This window comes from Rana temporaria, chromosome 7 (genome assembly GCF_905171775.1).
Source record: "Rana temporaria chromosome 7, aRanTem1.1, whole genome shotgun sequence".
Taxonomy (NCBI): Eukaryota; Metazoa; Chordata; class Amphibia; order Anura; family Ranidae; genus Rana; species Rana temporaria.
In genome coordinates, this window is record NC_053495.1 from 44,454,131 (window position 1) to 44,473,317 (window position 19,187).

A 19,187-nucleotide genomic window follows, 5' to 3' on the forward strand; every position below is an offset into this window, starting at 1 on the left:
TAAGTGCCTACAGCTACAGAGGTCAATAGGGGCATGCATGTTCCTTTCCATGTCCACCAACCTGTCATGGCCTTAACATGGGAGGTCTAATTCTCCTTGCTGGTCTCTCTATTTTATATTACGAGAGAATGGAGAGTGCCAAAGGAAATTAGTGGTAGAACCGTGAGTTTGTACTCTGACTTTTGGTGGCAAGATCTTACAGCTTGTCTCACCTCTGTGGTTGATTCAGCCCACCAGCATCGACAAATAAAAATATGAACAATTTTTTTTGCTAAGATTAATTGCCAAAATGTTTAGAGCTTTTGCATTTTCAAGAGGATGCCCCAGACTTGGATATTAATGAAGTACTATGTGTGTTGAGAATGTACAGTGTTGTATAAACAGCAATAATGTTTTTTTATTTTTTGTTTTTTGTTTTTTTTGTGCATTGTTTTTCAGCTTCCTCCGTATCCTCTCATACCAGCAGTTACTCCTCTTACAGGACTCGAGAGCCTCCCTGCCAATCTCTCTGACTTACCTACTGTCTGTATCACTCCCCTGCCTGCTCCCTGTCAGTATTTCCCTCCAGGTGTGGTTATGCCCAACCTTCCTGTCACCCCTGCAGGGCCCCCGTCAGGGCAGACAGTCAAACCACAGTTGGTGCTACAATATGAGACTAATCTTGTGCCAAATATCCAGGGTGCGCCTGTATCTTTATTAGCAGTGGCAACATCTGGCATGCCAGGAATACCAATGCCGCTGCCACAGCATCCCCAGTCACACACGTACCAGGCCTCTTTTCAGCAGATCATTCAGAGTGATGTCCCTTCTGTTCATCTCTCTCCAAGTGTTCCGCCCGTGTCACAACAATCCCATCTTCCTCTTCCTCCTCAGTCACATCATCCAAGCATAATCCATCCTCCCGATCAGACTACATCTGGGGCTGGGAACCAGGTAATATTTTGCGACATTACTCTGAGTTGTACTTTTGTCACAAAACAAAAATACAGACCTTAACCATGGATTTGGACCAAGGACACGATTGGTAGGTCCGAGAGATCTCATTTCAACAGAGGAAAAACTGTCAACACACATACAATGCTCCTTCTGCAGAAAGAGCATCCAGGCATGATCTAGCCATTTAGACATGTTGGCCGTATGTGTTATCATGCATACATTATATGGGCATGTGGACAAGGCTGCCAGAATTTAAAGTAGTAGTTCATTTTATCTCATGCTAGAAAAGGAGGAAAAGAAAATTTCATTTTTATTATCTCTATGTAGCAGCAGAAACCGGTTGTACACAAGGAATTGCACAATTTGACTTTACTTGCGTTTATTAGCAGACGTTAGTGATAAGCATGTTAATCTGGAGAAATAAAATTGACTGTTAATATGTAACAATTATGACAGAATTTTAGCTCAGAATTGGCAAGTTAATGTGTAAGGCTGTTATGTGTATCTCCTTATATCCACAGAAAATTTTACATCAAAATCAATCGTCTGCATCCATAACAAAAATTATAAGCAATATTTAGGACAAGTATAGAATGCCTAAAATTATAAGTACAACTAAATCCAATTAATAAAAATAAATTCTTTGTTAGTACTGAGCTCCAGGAAACCTAAAAAAGCTTCCCTTGCAGTGGGGCTGCACCCACTTTGCAAGGGTTACCTGCTCGTTTGTCTGGGGCACCTGCTAAAGCATATTTACTTTACCACTAGACCGGTCCCCACAGTTGTCAAGACTGATGCAGGGAGCATAGCCCTATATTGGATGTGAGGACGATGGGTAATAGTCCGCTGCTGGCGCATGTGAGAGTGCTATCTGCCAGGGGTGCTTCCCATATGCAAGGGAGGATTTTTAGGTTTCTCGAAGTTGGGCTTTAGAATGTTTGCACAGCCAAAATTCGTTTTTTTCTATTTGTTGATAGATTGAAGGCCAACTGAACCCTCTTAGTTTTCCTTTTATTCAGTTGGTCTGCTTATACAGTAATGAATATGCCAATATGCCTCTTTTTTTTTTTTTTTTCTAGACCTAAATAAACATTCATAACCCTTGCAGAGGAGTTTCCTTTCCCTGGAGATGGGCATTAAGTGTTGCAGCAAAAGTAAAAAAAAAAAATACAAACAAAATCCTGTGCTGGCAACGCCACAAGAGTTTGCCTGCTGTTCTCCCATATGCATACCCTCTGAAACTGTTGTAATCAACAGCGCTGCTCAGGGAGTGGGTGACAACTTAACAATATGGGATTTGACATCACATTGCGTATCACAGCCAATGGTTATCAGGATTCATAGCGAGGGTAAATCTTGCACAGGCAAGGGTCTACCTTTTGTCAATATCAGTAAATTTGTCCAGAGCAATGATAAACAGTCTAAGCTGCAGCAAGTGCAGGTAGACAGGAAGTTGCTAAAAGAGGCTGGGGGAAATCGGCAGCTCCAAGTTGCAAAAAAGGATGACAAAGTGTTATGAAAAAGGGCAGTTGTTTAGGTTCAGCTAAGCACTGTAAATCAGAGTTATGGTTTAGAGCTACTTTAATGGAGAAGCCCAGGGAAGTAAAAATACTCAACAACCCACATATGTATCAATGCCCATGATTTAACTTTCTTTTGAAGACCTTTTAACACATATAATGTACAGATTGTGGGATTGCAAATGTATCTGCCATCTGTTATAACAATAGGCATCCATAGCTTTCAGGAACTTTTGGTTTTGCAGAGTTATTGCAAACACATTGCAAACAGGTCAGTAAAGATGACAATGTAGTTGGGCCTCATCCACATGGGTATTGATTATTCTGAGAGTGGGAGTGACCACTGTAGCTTTTATATAAGCTTTTAAACAGACCTTAAGCAGGCTTCAGTTTAAAGTGCACAAAGTAAACTTTATTTTTCTCTTCTGAATCCGGTTTTGGGTGTTGCCATATTTACTATTAATCTTTTAGTAAAAACAGCTTCTAGAGAAGATGTTTAGCTTTGTATCTTTTAGGTCACTTTGCAGTAAAGCAAGGAAACCAAATCCTCTGTAGTATATTAATGTCTTTACTAAACAAGAATGCTGTACATACAAACATCTTCCAATTTTTGGAAAAAAATACAAGACATACAGATTGTTAGATTTGCATGCAATCCACATGCACATACTACCTAGCCTTTCTAGCAAATTAGTATTTTCAATGGTCTTTATGTATTAGGGATACACTAAAATGTTACGTGGCTTGTGTTATCGTTCACAATTTTTATAGCACAGGGCTCCAAGCTTTACTCAAGCGATTTCAGAAAACCAAGTGCTCCCGTAATGTAGATTTAGTATCATCCCCAGGTGAAAATCCTTCCTTGGTCTCGTTAAGTCCCCTCTGGTACAGACTTTCCTTTGTTCTTCCTGTGGTAATGGAGCCCCCCTTTTAGCTTATGTTGCTGGCCTTTTGGGTAGCTATTCCTACCTCTTCCGCTCTACATCATTCTCTGAGAGAAGCATTTTCTAAAGCCAGTCATACATGGATCGAATTTCAATCCATTTATGGGCATCCTGTTTGCCCATCTATTCATCTATTGACTTGGGTACAACCAGCCTGTCAAGTTTTTCCTGAGCAATTGGTGCTGTCCGATATAAGCCGGCAACGCTAATCATTGTGTTCTGCTGTCAGGGAAGGCTCCTTGTGCCCCCTCCCCTCTCCGTCAGAACACATTAGCATGGCGGGAATGTTTCCCTATTTACGCTGATTGTGTTTATGGGGGAATCAAGCAATTTAGCACTGTAGTATCACAAATGCCATAGGTCATATATGTCAAACAATCAAAATTTGGACTTTTATCGATGTAGTGGGAGCAGCTAAAAATGTACTGTATATATGGCCCATTGAATTGTTTAAATTTGACCAATATACAACAATATCTATTTTCACATTGTATTAGAGGACAGTATGTGCAAACATTGTTCCAGTGGCATTTTGTTTGAGAAATGTTTACACAAGAAGATGGATGTTTACTCTAAAAGCATCAGTATCATTTGTATTTGTCAAGGTGATCAGTAGATCTACAGATCTGCAGATACAGTTATGAGCAAAGCTTGATATTTTCTGTTAGCCTCCCTATTGATAATTGAGGCATGTGGTAACTAATGCGGAGTTCCAAGTTTTTCTTTTGTTTATCAAGTCAGCAGCTACATAAAGTTTAGCTGCTGACTTTTAATAAATGGACACTGACCCGTTTCACGGTCCAGCGATGCAGCTGCACGGAGCTCCTCTCCTCGGCGCCTCCATTGGAACTGTGGGCACCTGGCCGTGACAGCTTGCGGCTTCATAGCCGGGCACACTCTGAGCATGCGCAAGTCTGCATGTCCCACAAGATTGCCGAGAGGAAGGGGCCGCCTAGGGGGAGGGGAGGAGTCACCTAGGCAAAAGGAGGAAGTGGGACAGGAAGTCTCCCTCTAAAGTAGTCACCCACTCCCCCCCCCCCCCAAAAAAAATGACTTGCCAAATGTGGCATGTAAGGGGGGAGAAGTGCTTAAATCGGAAGTTCATCTTTTGGGTGAAACTCCGCTTTAACTTATGCTCAGTTTAAATTGCCATGGTTTGTGACGGGTTTTGTAAAGTCAGTTGCTTTAATAACATATCCTTTCTGTATATTTTTTACATATAAAAGGAAAAAGGATGTCGGACTGGCCATAACTGATGCCCTATAAAATATAAGCAGTTTATCTTATTTAACATTTAAATGATGGGAAAGATGTAAGCAATGGACATTTATGCCACTCTTCCAAAAGCAAGACCTTCTCTAAGTCTTTTTAAACTAATAATTTTATAATTTCTAGGAAAGTTCTTTCCATCAGAGATTGTGTTGTCCATCATTACAGAGATGCCAGCTTGATGCCTTTGTACAAGCTCCCCTGAGCTGTCTTAGCACAGTAGTAGTAAATCATTGCACTATGGGATGTTTTCTTCATTTCAAGAAAATAGAGCACATAACGAAATAGATATGTTTCGCGGGTACAAAAGGATTAATCTTGGATATTAAACGTCAGTAAATTGTAAAGATACTGCGCTTTATCTATCATACTAAAGGTGCAAAATAAAGTACCACATACCAACATCTAATATTTTGGATTAGTTCAGAAAATCTAACAATGGAAAGATTCAAATCTGCCTAGTGATCTACGTTCAAAGTTTTGTTAGGTGAATGTTTGTGTTTATTCATTTGGAACCTACAACATCACATTTTTGAACCTCATTCTAGCAAACATATTTTATTTAAAAATGATCAATCATGGTAATTTTTGTTACAGTTCTATTCTCGATTTAGGACTTTGTCTCATGTTACCAAGTGCTTTCTAAGCAAAGTTACAAGGTCTGACCTGCCCCCCTTCCCTTCTGCCGTGGTCACACTGACAACACCTTTGAAGGAGACTGCAGATTCATAAATGCAGCTTATAAGCGCACTCCAAAAACCAGTAGTGGCAAGAAGAATGCAGAGGGAATGGGAAAAAGCCAGGCTCTGCATTCCTCTTGCAGTTACTTGTCTGTGGAAACTGTTCACTGCTGAGAAAAGCTGCATATATGAGTCAGCCGTCTCCTTCAAAGCTGTTGTCGGATTGAGTGAGGCAAGATAGTGTAGTGTTGGAAAGCACTTGGCAACATGGGAAAAAGTTCTAGATGTACTTTGTCCCAAAGGGGACAGAAATGTTAACAAAAGTTATAAGGTAGATCTTTATTTGTCTGCACCAATAAGGCATTTTATTGTTTCAAATTATGTTTAGCTTTGTACAGTGTTGAAATGAAATGTACTACTACTTTAACATTTTGCAATTCCTAGTTACAAGGCGCATGTCGAGAAGCATTTTCTGTTTTTATAAAAAAGAAAAAAAAGATGACTATGCTTTGATTCTGAGAGCATGCAATCTTTTTTTCCTACCCTACTCTTTATTTCCAGTTTTACATCATCATTTGATATTTTACGCATTTTAATCTGTTTAATAATGTGCTCTGAAATATGATTTATTAGCAACTCACTTTTCTCCTTTCAGCTGCTGTGTGTATGTGTGTAAATATATATATATATATATATATATATATATTATGTGTGTGTGTGTGTGTGTGTGTATATATGTATGTATGTATGTATATGTATATATATATATATATATATAATTACCTGGGACATGATAAAAACTCCTTTCTGTAGTTTGTAGAATCCGCTAATAAAGGGCGCACAGTCAAATATTACTTCATCTGTCAGATTGACAGAATTTAACAAAACTGTGTAGCATGAGAAGTTGTTTGATGGATAGTTTTAGTTGAACAAGATGTAAAGACAAAAGTTTCTGTGTGGATGATGTTGGAACAATGCAGGCTTGTCCTGACTGCCCTCAGGTGCTCAAGATTGCCAGTGGACCCATGTCACGAGTCTTAGGCCCCATGCACACGAGACGCAGATGCAAACTCATCTAAACACATATTTCAAACGCAAAAACCGGCGTTTAAAACGCCCGTTTTGCCACGAATTTTGTGGCGTTTTACCGCGTTTGCGTTTATAAGCGTTTAGTTAAGAAACATCATAAGACCCTCCCTAAGCTCAAAAAACTATTATTTAACCATTTAAGACGTTTTGTGAGACCAGAGTGAGTAGCAGCTAAGAGCAGCAGCAGTATACTTGTATTTAGCGTGTCACTTGCCACGTCACCTGTCACAAGCTGCGGATTGTCCACTTGCCACATCACCTGACCTAGACACCTGCCACAAGTTGTGGATTGTTCACTTGCCATGTCACCTGGCCACGTCACCTGCCATGTCACCTGCCACAAGTTGTGGATTGTCCACTTGCCACGTCACCTGCCACATCACCTGGCCACGTCACCTACCACAAGTTGTGGATTGTCCACTGGCCACGTCACCTGGCACAAGTTGCGGATTGTCCACAATGCAATGCAAGCCATTACAGTTGTTTTTAATGGTTTTTCATCATTTGCCATCATTTTTGAGATTTCTAATGTAAAAAAATAGGTCACCTTTAAAAACGCCTACAAATGAAATCGCGTGCAAAACGCTGGTACCGCGTTTTGCGTCTGAAACGCGTAAACTTTTGCGTCTGAACCCATTTTTTTGCTTCTGAAAAAATGAGCATAAACGCAACTGCCGAAAGACGCAGAAAAACGTGACTGTGTGCATGGACACATAAGGATAACATTGAATGTGTTCATTGCCTCTGAACACGCGTTTACCAGCGTCTCGTGTGCATGGGGCCTTACTTGAATGTTTTATTTTTTTATAGTGTGGGCACAGGGGAGAAGAAAGATAGTTAATGCAGACAGACTCTGCCAAAGAAGCTTTTTACACAAGAATACAGTAGCTTTCTTGACGGGTTGTCCAACCTGTACAATTGGTTGTTTTTCAATTGCTTGTTCATATGAGCCATGCAAATAAGAATGTCGCAATGGGTAGGTCAAATGTTATTCCTGGGCAACAGAAATAAACAGCCCTGTTTGAATATAGGGGTTGATTTACGAAAATCTGGTGCAGCCCTGCATAGAAACCAATCGGTTTCCAGTTTTTTTTTTGTCAAAACAAAATTGAACAAGCTGAAGTTGCTTGGCTACTATGCACAGCTGCACCAGATTTTGCACTCTCCAATTTTAGTAAATCAACCCCATAAAATTTTAAGTTAAAGAACACAGTTGTTAAGTACAAAGAGCTTTTAAGGGGACATAAAACAAATGATTGAAGGGACCTGTGGGTGAACACCTTTTCTAACTCTTCCTTGTCGGCTGGTCTTCCTTTGAGAATGTTTTAATGTGAATCAGTTTTGGTATACAATTTATGGCCAAAATTATGTAGACCCCTTTCTAAATTGAGTTCAACATACAAAGACATTGTAGACCATTGTGCTTTTCTAACTCGGAGCCAAAAGTTTGAGGAAGGCCCTTTTCTGTTCCAGCCTAGCTGTGTGTGCCCCTGTGCACAAACCAGTCCCAAAAATACATGGCAAGATACGTTTTTGGTGAAGAGGAACTTAATTGGCCTGAGCTTTGACCACTCTGCTTAACACTTTTTTCAACTGGAACAGATTTTACAAATGCTCTATTGCCTACATGGTAGCAAATCTGCCCAGACACCCCAAAATGTTGTGAAAAGCTTTTTAAAAGATAGAGGCTGTTAAATTTGTAAGAGAAGGAGGAAGGTAATCCAGAATATTTTAGAATGGAATGCCCAACGAGTTTTAGATGTGAAGATGGGGTGTTCACAAACAGTTGGCTATGTGTATTTTTCTCAAATATCTATTTATGGGATTGAACTGGATTGTTGAAATAACCACTTTTCATCAATCATGTTGTACAGGTCATTGGTCTTTCCCAGTATAAAGTGGACTTCACTACCCCTGTAGGAGTGTTGCCAGTTGTAACGATGATGTCGCCACCAGTGCACTTCCCCTCAGAAATTTCCCAACCATTGCTAGGACAAGATTACCTTGCTCAACCTTCTCTACCACTTACCATGCCACATTCTGAGGCAGTCTTGGCTGAGAATCAGAGTATGTCCTATCCAAGTACTGGCATTTCCCAGGCTCCTGAGTCGCATAACCTCACTCAGTGCCAAGCGAGACAGTCATTTGCAGAATCTGCTCATGAGGTAGATTTTTACATTTCTTTTACTTAGGCTGGCCTCAAAGTTGAAATATTTGTAATGTCTCTGCTGATGTAAAAAGTGTTTTTTATTTTTTATAAACAAATTTTTTATCATTTCATGTTTTAGGAGCAGCACAATCAAGAAAATCTGCCAAGCTCAAATCAAAGCTTTGATAAGTGAGTTATTTCTGTCCATCAGCAATGTTATTGTAGGCACTAGCTGTATTGTTTATCAGTGAGATTAAAGTAGAAATTTCTAGAAGTATGACATTTACATGAACATTTTGTTTTATAATTGCAGTACTACTAATTCTGAATCCTCCTCCATTTTCTGGCTTTTTTTTTGTTAGGGGAGCAGTGTAATGATTTTTAGTGACCTTAGACTAATAGATATGTCCCTAAAAACAAGGTGCACAGAGCCATCTTCATGCGCTTGAGTAAGCCATCTGATTGCCATTACATTTTTTTATTTTAACTGACACTGCTGCAATATATTTGGGATACTGTACATTTCCCCCTTCTTTTTTAATCGTATAGGAGAAGATCGCGCCTGCTCACAAGGAGGATTATCCAAACCATTGTACAATGGGTACCTCCCACCTGCAGAAATACGAGCAATGATAAATAGTTCAATGTCGCTTGTATTTTCAAGGAATCTACAGTCATCTTATGTGCAAAATAAATAACTTTTTTGCTCATTTAAGGGTTAACTCCACTTTCGTGGGTGGGAATACAAATCGCAAATAAAGAATAAATAAGATGGTGTATACAATTGAGACACAGTAATATTGTAAATGAAAGTTCTTGTAAAGGAAGGGTATTTTTTAATCTGCAGCTGCTGTAATTTTCAGAACATTTAATATGGCTACCTGGAGGTGTTCTGTACACAGAATATGTACAGAATGCCCCTCAGAAACAACATTTCCTGCTTTGTGCGATTGACGCACTGATTTTTCCAGAAGTCTGCACTTGGATGTACGTCAGCTTTCAGGCATCCCCTGCAACAAAAATGTCATTTTAAGTGAGCTACTCCCAATAGGAACATGTCTAAAGGGATGCAGGCCCAGAAGCTTTTCTCATTAGTTTTTATTTTGTGTCCAATCTAATTGGAGATATTACATATACAATTTGTCTAGTAGATTAAGTGAAAGATTTTCTTTCTCAAGTCATGGATTCCTTTAGGTGACAGTTGTTCCCACATTGTGTCCTCATTGGACCACTCCTATTCCAGTTCTGGTGACAACTCCAACATTTTATTTTCCTCCCCGCTTACTGTCCTCATGACCATGGTTACTAGGGCAAATAGGGGCACATTCAGCAATAAAAACCTGACATGGGTTCTATCCCTTCCTCGCTCGATCCAAAGCTTAAAAAAAAGTCTCGACTCTAGAAACAATTTAAAGCTAAACAGCTAAATGCACACGAGCTTTTTTAGTTGCCAAAGGGTTTGTATTTGTCCAACTAGTTCTGTAATATAAGGAGCTGTGTCCCACAGCACGGTCCTATCTTAAAAGGTAGGGGACCAGATCTTTCTATGCTACACGTTTGCTTACAGGTCTCCTATCCCTGTGACTGGACAGTAAAATGAGAAGCAATACACTAATAATCTCATCTGTCACTGTACTGTTTCTTTCAACCTGTTCTTGCAATGGATCACAACTGATTGGCTCCATGAGCTGCTTCTATTTCCTCCCAGAATACTGTTATATTGTGGACTGCAAGATGCTGAAACATGCCTGCATTTAAATATGCTTCCTATCTTCTAACATTGGTAACCTATTATGCTGCCCAACTTCTACTATTGGTAACCTTACACGTATCTAAAAATGCCCCGCTCAATCCATTCCTTGGCTCTCATGTCCCCCCAAACTTGAACCCTCTTAGTGTACACAGTCTTTCAAATATGGCGATCTGTTAAAAGATCCAGAAACTATTAACTTTCATTACTACTAAACTTTCATATCCCCTGTCCCTCCCAGGTTTAGGCTTCATGTACAAGGGATGTTTTTACAACCTCTCCTAAATGATTTAACTTGACAGATAGTAACCCACATTTAAAACGTCTGCGTTTGCTTTTGCCGCGTTTGCGTTTAGAAGCATTTTTTCAAAATGGCCAAAAATGAAAAAGCCTGTAAACAAAAGGTGGCTAAATGCGCGTTACAGCGTTTAGAAGCGTTTGGCACTTGAAATGCCTGTAAGCTCAGCTTCTGAATGCATTCTTTGTGTTTCAAAAAAATGCCTCGAAGCGCAACTGCCTAGAAACTACTATACATGACCCTGTGGCTACCATTCATAGCAGCATCAGATTTTGCACTCTCCAGTTTTAGTAAATCAACCTCAGTGACTTTATGCCACTCTAGAAGCCTTAAACGATGCTTGTAACCAAAAAGATATATTGAGAAACAAGCATACTTCTTTAGGCTGGGCTCACGTAACATATGAATGTGACCGGCTCTCAATGGAGCCTGTTTACACATGTCTGGGATGACCGTGGTGCAGTTTTTAAAGGCCCTGGTTCTGGTGCAAAACCTGAACAGGTGAACGGAAACGCTCCTGACTGCAAACCGCAGCTGGACATGTGTGAACCCAGCTTTATGATAAATTCCTGTAAATTTGTGAAGCACAATCTCATCATTTTCACCCATTCCTAGATAATGAATCCAACAATATACTGTACTGGTTGTTTCTACAGAACGGAGGTGGCACAACCTTTATTTGTGAGTAGGACCTTAAACTAGGCTAGCCCAATGAGTCCTGGAACACCCCTCTGTCTCCCCTGTTTTCCCTTTTTTCATTTTTTTTTCTCTTTTTCTTTGAAACACAATAACACCCTAGGATTCATGAGAACAGAAGCTGTTGTCGCCTTCATTCACCACCATAAACCAATAAACAATCAGTCTTTACCCTTCCCGTTTCTGGGAGGAAATTTTCACAAGACATACCCTGGGATGTTCAAATTTCCAAAGTATTTGTACTCTGTGTAAGTTTTGGAAAAAGTCACAGGGACCTATATCAATAAATTTAATGACTAAAATCTGTATTTGTACTGTTACTTAGTTACATAGGTTCCGATGCTGCCTCTGGTAGAGAAATGAGTGATGGATACGAGGGTATACCTGGCGGTAAACCTGATGGAAAGCCAGCCAAGAAACATCATCGAAGGTCATCGCGGACTCGCTCCCGCCAGGAAAAGACCAATAAGCCTAAACTAACTATTCTTAATGTAAGCCCAAGCCCATTTTTGGGGATTAATACTTGCATACAGATGGCATTATATCGTAATGTTACATGACCATTTCCTGCAGGTGTGCAACACTGGAGACAAGATGGTAGAATGCCAGCTGGAAACTCACAACCACAAAATGGTTACTTTCAAATTTGACTTGGATGGCGATGCACCAGAGGAGATTGCTACATATATGGTAAGGCAAGTGGGGTGGGGGTGGGGGGTTGTCAAGTTAATATTCATCTAGTGCTTTGCATTATTTGTGAAATTTGCATTTAGTTGCCTCCAGAGGATATGGAAGACTGTGGAAGGTTAGCAACAATTAAGGCCTTTTCGTGATATGTGCTTTGCAATCCATTAGCAGATTTAGTTAAACATGAAGGAAAGAAGAGCATCTGTGCTGCTCTCAGCAGTTCTCAGATTCCAGCTGTTATATACAGTGCAGGATATAAGCTAAAAGCTGTGTTTATATACAGGTATGTACGGTAATATTTTAGAGTTGTAAACAATTTTTGTCAGGCATGTAGCACATTGTAGTCACCTTTTAAGAATACAGTGCCAAGATTGACAAGAACCGCCGTCTGGCAATGTAGAAAGAGACATATGGATGTTTTTGCCTTCTAAAAATGAGTGCAGTGGTTACTGGTGTGGAAGCATTGGTGCAAAACTTTGAGCACACATTATTTCTGTGTCAATGTATTTTACGAAGATTTGTAGCACATGTAGCTAGTTATGCTCAAATAACAAGCCATATTTACTATGAGACTGTCATATGGCTCTGCCCATGGCAGTAGAGTATGCAGAGGCAGCATTAAATAACTTACAATTTTGCTCATGCCTTTTTTGCAAGCACATCCTATAACCGTTTTGGTAAATTAATAGTAGAACCGTGCTACATAGAAGAGTAACAGGACTCTATAAAACAATTTTCATATAACCATTCTTTCATTGATAGTGTTATATGTAAAGTGCTCTACTGTAGATCTACCACTCTTGGTTTTAAAGCCGAAATTTAGGTAGGTATAAAAAATACGTTCAATGATGTATTATTGAGAAACATTCATTTCTAAGCACAAGTCTATTGTAGGTCCCTGTACAGCATAGCTCCGAGTGATAGAGGAAGAAGCAGCACAAGTAGTCGGTCAGTTGGGCTTCAGTGCCTATGTGCTACTAAAGAACATGCTGATGATAGGAAAGAATGACTAGCTCATCAGTTTGCAGCTTCTCCTTTATACAATCCAGTCACTGGCTGCAAATGTAACCTAACTGCAGCAAGAAAAGAAAATTGGGTCTCTCGCTCTGCCAGACAGGGCTGTGTAATGTCACAAAGCTATGTAAATCTCAGAACCGGATGGACAAATCCTTTGACAGGTAAAACTGTTCCCATATATGTATTTCACCTGTTTATTTAGTGGTTCGCCTTCACGTTTAGCTTTAGGTTTTACATTTTTAAATATATAACATGGTGAGGAATAGGGCAAATATAAAGGGTGCATCATTTAAATGTACATAAGGCAGCATGATTTCTAAAAACAGTGCTGTCTGGTTACATCACTAGCCAAAATCTAGGCTCTGTATAACCATCCATACATAACCGTAAAGCCAGCTATTATATTCTCTCTTTACATTAGCTTGTTCTGATAGCCTTTGAAATGTCTTACAATGTGGGATAATGTGGTTATTAGAAGAAGCCACGATATGAACGAGTGCAATTAAAATTTCTTTAGCAGTCTTTCTTCCCTTTGGGAGAACAGTTCCCCCAGCTGTAATAGGATGATGGGTTCCAAGTTTTCAGTTTTCATAAACCAAAGGTAGGGGATGCAACTGTATATCATTTCAGAAGTGCTTGGCATTGCCATTCTGATATTATGCTTTGTGAATGCGGCAAGACTGTTCTGTGAATTAACATATCTGTATGCTTCCAGGTGGAAAATGAATTCATACTGCAGATGGAGAAAGAGATTTTCATTGAGCAGATGAAGGATGTCATCGACAAGGCAGAGGACATGCTGAGCGAAGACACTGAAGGCGAGAGAAGCTCCGATCAAGGGGCAAGTCCTCAACAGGCTGACTCCTTCAAGGCAGAAATGAGGGAGGTACAGTACACACATCCTATTTGGGATGCTCAGTGCCTTTCTTTCTGGATTACCCAGAACACCCTGTGAAACCAGATCTGTTGCTCTAAGCAAATTGCAAATTGACTGCTGTCCACCCCCGGCTGTCAGCACCTGCTTCTTAGCTGCATAAATTACTTTTATTGCAGGGTTATTTATTCGAAGTTGGACTGCAAAGGCAGGGATATGTAATGAATAACAGTGATGGTCATCTTAAATGCACAATACAAAATCTTTTATAAGATGTTTACTGCCGTAGGTAAAAAAAAGCAAGACACTTATTTTTTGCCTGCCTAGAATATGGCTGCTCGACCCATCTATCTGAAAAAATACCAGCCACAGTGTACTTATAACTTTGTAAAAATAGATCAATAAAACCATCTGTGAGCAGGTAGAGATAATGGCTTGTTTATTGTATGACAAGAGTGTTCATGTAATAATATCCCCTAGTATCCAGTACAAGCTGTCATATATGTGAACCAGTGACAATCCACATTGCTGGCAGGTTGTCATTTTTTCTTCCATTATTATGTATCCTTGGTGATAGGGCAGAGGTGATTTGAGAAAAATATTGATGCTTCCAATTACTTCCTAATGGGTAAATGTACTATATAGTGGATGTACACGTCAAGCAAAACTTGACCAGTGCAAGGCTTCCTGTGTCATTATTGCGTCTTCTGCTATTGCCTCATTTCACATGCCCATAAACACTTTTAAGGGCATGTGAAAGGAGGCAAAAACTGCAGAAAATCTATATTTGATATATATGAATAATGTTATATTTTTTTATGAATGTTCATATTCTCCACATATTTAAAGAGGACAAAGCATTATCATGAAATTGGAAAATTCATTAAACAATATTATCTTTAATTTCAAATAAATATGTATTATATATTTAAATATCCACATATTGCATAGATTACTTTTGATTCCATGTGGCCTGACCCTACGCGTGGAAAGATGTGATTAATATGCTAAGAACTGCCAGCACTGGGTAGTCTTCTCAGTTTGGTTTTTATAATGCCAAAGAAAAGGGGATTTTTAATACAGCTTACCTGTAAAATCCTTTTCTTGGAGTACATCACGGGACACAGAGCGGCATATTCATTACTATGTGGGTTATATGGAGTACCTTCAGGTGATGGACACTGGCAATCTTAAACAGGAAGTCCCCTCCCTATATAACCCCCTCCCATAGGAGGAGTACCTCAGTTTTGTAGCAAGCAGTATGCCATCCAAAATGTTCCCCATAAGAGGGGTGGGAGCTCTGTGTCCCATGATGTACTCCAAGAAAAGGATTTTACAGGTAAGCTGTATTAAAAATCCCCTTTTCTTTTCCGTACATCACGGGACACAGAGCGGCATATTCATTACTATGTGGGATGTCCGAAAGCAATGCTTCCAATGAGGGGAGGGAGACATCTCAGCCAGGAGATTTAATTCAGAAAGTATTCTTTAAATCATAATGAATCCAAATTAAATCCAACAAAAAATAATTATTCTGATTAATTTAATTAATTCATTAATTAACCAAGGGTGCCCCGAATCTCAAGGATCTCAAATCGCAGCCTGCAGCACTGCCTGTCCAAAGGCTGCATCGGCCCTTCTTCTCACGTCCAATTGGTAAAATTTTGTGAACGTGTGGACCGATGACCAGGTTGCCGCTTTGCAAACCTGAGCCATAGAGATCTGGTGGTGTGCTGCCCAGGAGGCGCTCATGGCCCTAGTAGAATGGGCCTTAACTGATAAAGGAGGGGGCAACCCCTTCAAGCCGTAGGCCTGACCGATTAACTGCCTAATCCATCTAGAGATGGTAGCTTTAGCTGCCGCCTGACCTCTCTTGGGCCCTTCCGGCAGAATGAACAATGTATCCGTCTTTCGAATCTCTTCTGTAGCCTTGAGATAGGCCTTCATGGCCCTGACAATATCCAAGGTGTGCAGCAACCCTTCCTTTCTAGAAGTGGGCTTTGGAAAAAAGGATGGTAGGACCAAATCCTGGTTCAAGTGAAAACTGGACACCACCTTAGGCAGAAAAGACGGATGTGGACGGAGAACCACCCTGTCTTTATGCAGAATGAGGTATGGTTCCTTACAAGACAAGGCTGCCAGCTCTGAAACTTCTAGCGGAAGCCATAGCGACCAAAAATACCAACTTCCGAGTCAGTAATACCAATGGAACCTCTGCCAGAGGCTCAAATGGCTGCTTTTGCAGCGCTGACAACACAAGATTCAAATCCCACGGACAAACCGGAGACTTGATGGGGGGATTAATGCGTAAGACCCCCTGTAAAAAGGTTTTAACCAAAGAGTGCGTGGCTAACGGCCTCTGAAACCATACTGATAAGGCAGAAATCTGTCCCTTAATAGTACTTAAGGCCAAGCCCTTATCTACCCCTATCTGGAGGAAACGCAATACCCTGTTAACGGTGTATTTGCGTGGAAGCCATCTCTGGGACTCACACCAGCTTACGTAGGCCCTCCAGACCCTGTAATAAATTACTCTGGAGACTGGTTTTCTAGCCTTAATCAGAGTAGAAATAACTTGGCTAGATAGGCCCCTACCCCTGAGGATCAGGGATTCAGCCGCCAAGCCGTCAAATTTAGATGCCGTAAGGCAGGGTGGAGTATCGGGCCTTGAGAGAGTAGGTCTGGCCGAAGTGGAAGGGTCCATGGTTCTCCCACTGACATTCTCACGATTAGTGAGTACCACGACCTCCGGGGCCATGCTGGGGCTATCAGAATGACTGGTCTGTTCTCCACCCTGATCCTGCGCAGCAGGCGGGGCAGCATCTGTAACGGGGGGAAGGCGTACAGCAGACTGAACGGATGCCAAGGACAAACCAACGCATCGGTTCCACAGGCCAGAGGGTCCCTTGATCGGGATATGAACTTGCTCAGTTTCCTGTTGAACCTTGATGCCATGATGTCCACATCCGGAGATCCCCATCTCTGGCAGATCTCCTGAAAGACTTGGGGATGGAGGGACCACTCCCCTGACACCAGCTGCTGGCGACTTACGAAGTCCGCCTGTAAATTGTCCACCCCTGGGATAAAAATCGCCGAGATGCATGGTACATGCGACTCTGCCCACAGGAAAATTAAGCTCACTTCCCTTTGGGCGGCTCGACTTTTCGTGCCCCCTTGGTGATTTATATATGCCACCGCCGTGGCATTGTCGGACTGCACTCTCACTGGAAACCCCTGAAGTCTGGACGTCCAGGCTTTTAAGGCTAAGCGTGCCGCCCTGATCTCCAGGACATTGATTGGCAGCCCTCTTTCCGACTCTGCCCAAACCCCCTGCTGGACTTGCCCATCCAAGACCGCTCCCCAGCCCTTCAGGTTGGCATCTGTGGTTACCAACTTCCAGATGATGGGACTGAATGATTTTCCCTTTAGGAGGTTCCGAGGCTTTAGCCACCAGTAGAGACTTTGCCGGACCCTTGATGGAAGGATCAACGGAAGATCCAGGAGTTGTGGATCTTTGTTCCATGCTGACAGGATGGTTGTCTGCAGGATTCGAGTGTGTGCCTGAGCGTATGGCACCGCCTCGAAGGTGGCCACCATTTTTCCCAGTAATCTCATGCACAATCGGATAGTTGGCTCCCTTTTGCTTAGCACCAACTGGATCAATTTTTTGATCCCTTTGAACTTCTCTAAAGGGAGAAACACTCTTTGCTGCTCCGTGTCTAGCAGCATGCCGAGGTATTCCAATCGTTTTGTGGGCTGTAAAGCCGACTTTTCTTGGTTTAGAACCCAACCGAATACCTCGAGGCACTGAACTGAAAGGGCTACCGCTCGACCCAGGCCCGAAGCAGAGTGATCTATGATCAGGAGGTCGTCCAAATAGGCCAGGATCAAGATTCCCTGGGTCCTCAGATTGGCTAAGATGGGGGCCAGGACCTTCGTAAACACACGGGGGGCTGTAGCCAACCCGAAAGGGAGAGCCACAAATTGATAGTGGCGCCCTGCGATTGCAAAGCGTAGGAATTTTTGATGCCCCTGAAAAATTGGAACATGAAGATACGCGTCTCTTATGTCTATCGAGGCCAAAAAATCGTTCTGCTGCAAGGCTGCGGCGGCAGACCGTATGGATTCCATCCGAAAGGACCGAATCCTCAGGTAAGAGTTTAGAATCTTTAGATCCAGGATGGGCCTTACATCGCCGTTGGGTTTTGGCACGATAAACAGATTGGAGTAAAAGCCTAGCTTGTGCTCCTGAACTGGTACCTCTACGATTACCCCTTGGTTTAGAAGACGATCCAAGGCTGTTAGCAAGGCAGCCTTCCTTTCCGGATCGCTTGGAATTCTTGATTCCTGAAAATGCGGAGGGGGAAAATCCCGAAATTCTATTTTGTAGCCAGCCGCCACCAAGGAAAGAACCCATTTGTCGGGGATCTTGGCTTCCCAAACTTTTGCAAAGAATCGAAGCCTGCCCCCCACCCGATTGAGTGGGGGCGCCCCTTCATAAAGCTGACTTTGGAGCAGGTTTAACTTGCTTGCGGGCCCATGGTCGCTTGCCACCCGCGGCCTGTCCCTGCGACTTATTACCAAAGTTTGACCGTGTGGGAGGCCGTCGATACTGCCTGGGGGCCGAGGGCCCTGGGGCTGGGGATTGCTGCCGCTTAAACGCCGGACCTCGAAATCTCTTTTTTACTGGTAAAAGAGTACTCTTGCCACTTGATATTGTCTGTATGTACTTATCCAGATCTTCCCCAAAAAGCCTTCTCTGCTGACCAATTCTTTAGCCACAGGAGACTTCGCATATGTACCAAGAATAGCGACAGACGGGAAGCTTGTTGGATGGAGTCCTTTATGGCATCCACCGCGAAACACAGAGCCCTGGGGAGGTCGGCCAGATCCTGTGCTTGCTGAGCCGGGAGCTCTCTTAACATCTGCTTAGTCTGGTCTTTTAACGCCTGACAAACGCCAATCGCAGCCACGGCCGGTTGCACAACTGCCCCTGCTGTAGAAAAGGATGCTTTCAAAAGGGTTTCCAACCGCTTATCAACCGGATCCTTGAACATCTGTATGTTCTCTACTGGGCAAGTTAAAGATTTGTTCACGCAGGAGACCGCCGCATCCACAGCGGGAAGCACCCATTTCTTTGAAAAACTTTCCTCCATGGGGTACAAAACAGAAAACCTTTTAGGAGGCACAAAAATTTTATCGGGCCGGGCCCAATCTTGAAAGATCAGGTCTTCCAACAAAGGGTGAACCGGAAACACTGCGTTACTTAATGGTGCTT

The 19,187-nt window shown here is 41.9% G+C and overlaps 1 protein-coding gene across 7 annotated transcripts in view; it reads left to right on the forward strand.

Annotated features, from left to right (window-relative positions):
* Positions 1-19,187, forward strand: part of WNK2 (WNK lysine deficient protein kinase 2) — a 312,062-nt gene that overhangs the window by 208,896 nt on the left and 83,979 nt on the right. For 5 of the 7 annotated variants that reach the window (XM_040359295.1, XM_040359293.1, XM_040359294.1 and 2 more), the window contains exons 12-17: positions 439-933; positions 8,313-8,603; positions 8,727-8,776; positions 11,657-11,822; positions 11,905-12,021; positions 13,751-13,921. In XM_040359295.1, coding sequence (XP_040215229.1) covers positions 439-933; positions 8,313-8,603; positions 8,727-8,776; positions 11,657-11,822; positions 11,905-12,021; positions 13,751-13,921 — 1,290 coding nt within the window. The remainder of the gene's footprint in view (positions 1-438; positions 934-8,312; positions 8,604-8,726; positions 8,777-11,656; positions 11,823-11,904; positions 12,022-13,750; positions 13,922-19,187) is intronic. The other 2 variants (XM_040359296.1, XM_040359298.1) reach the window with 2 other exon arrangements.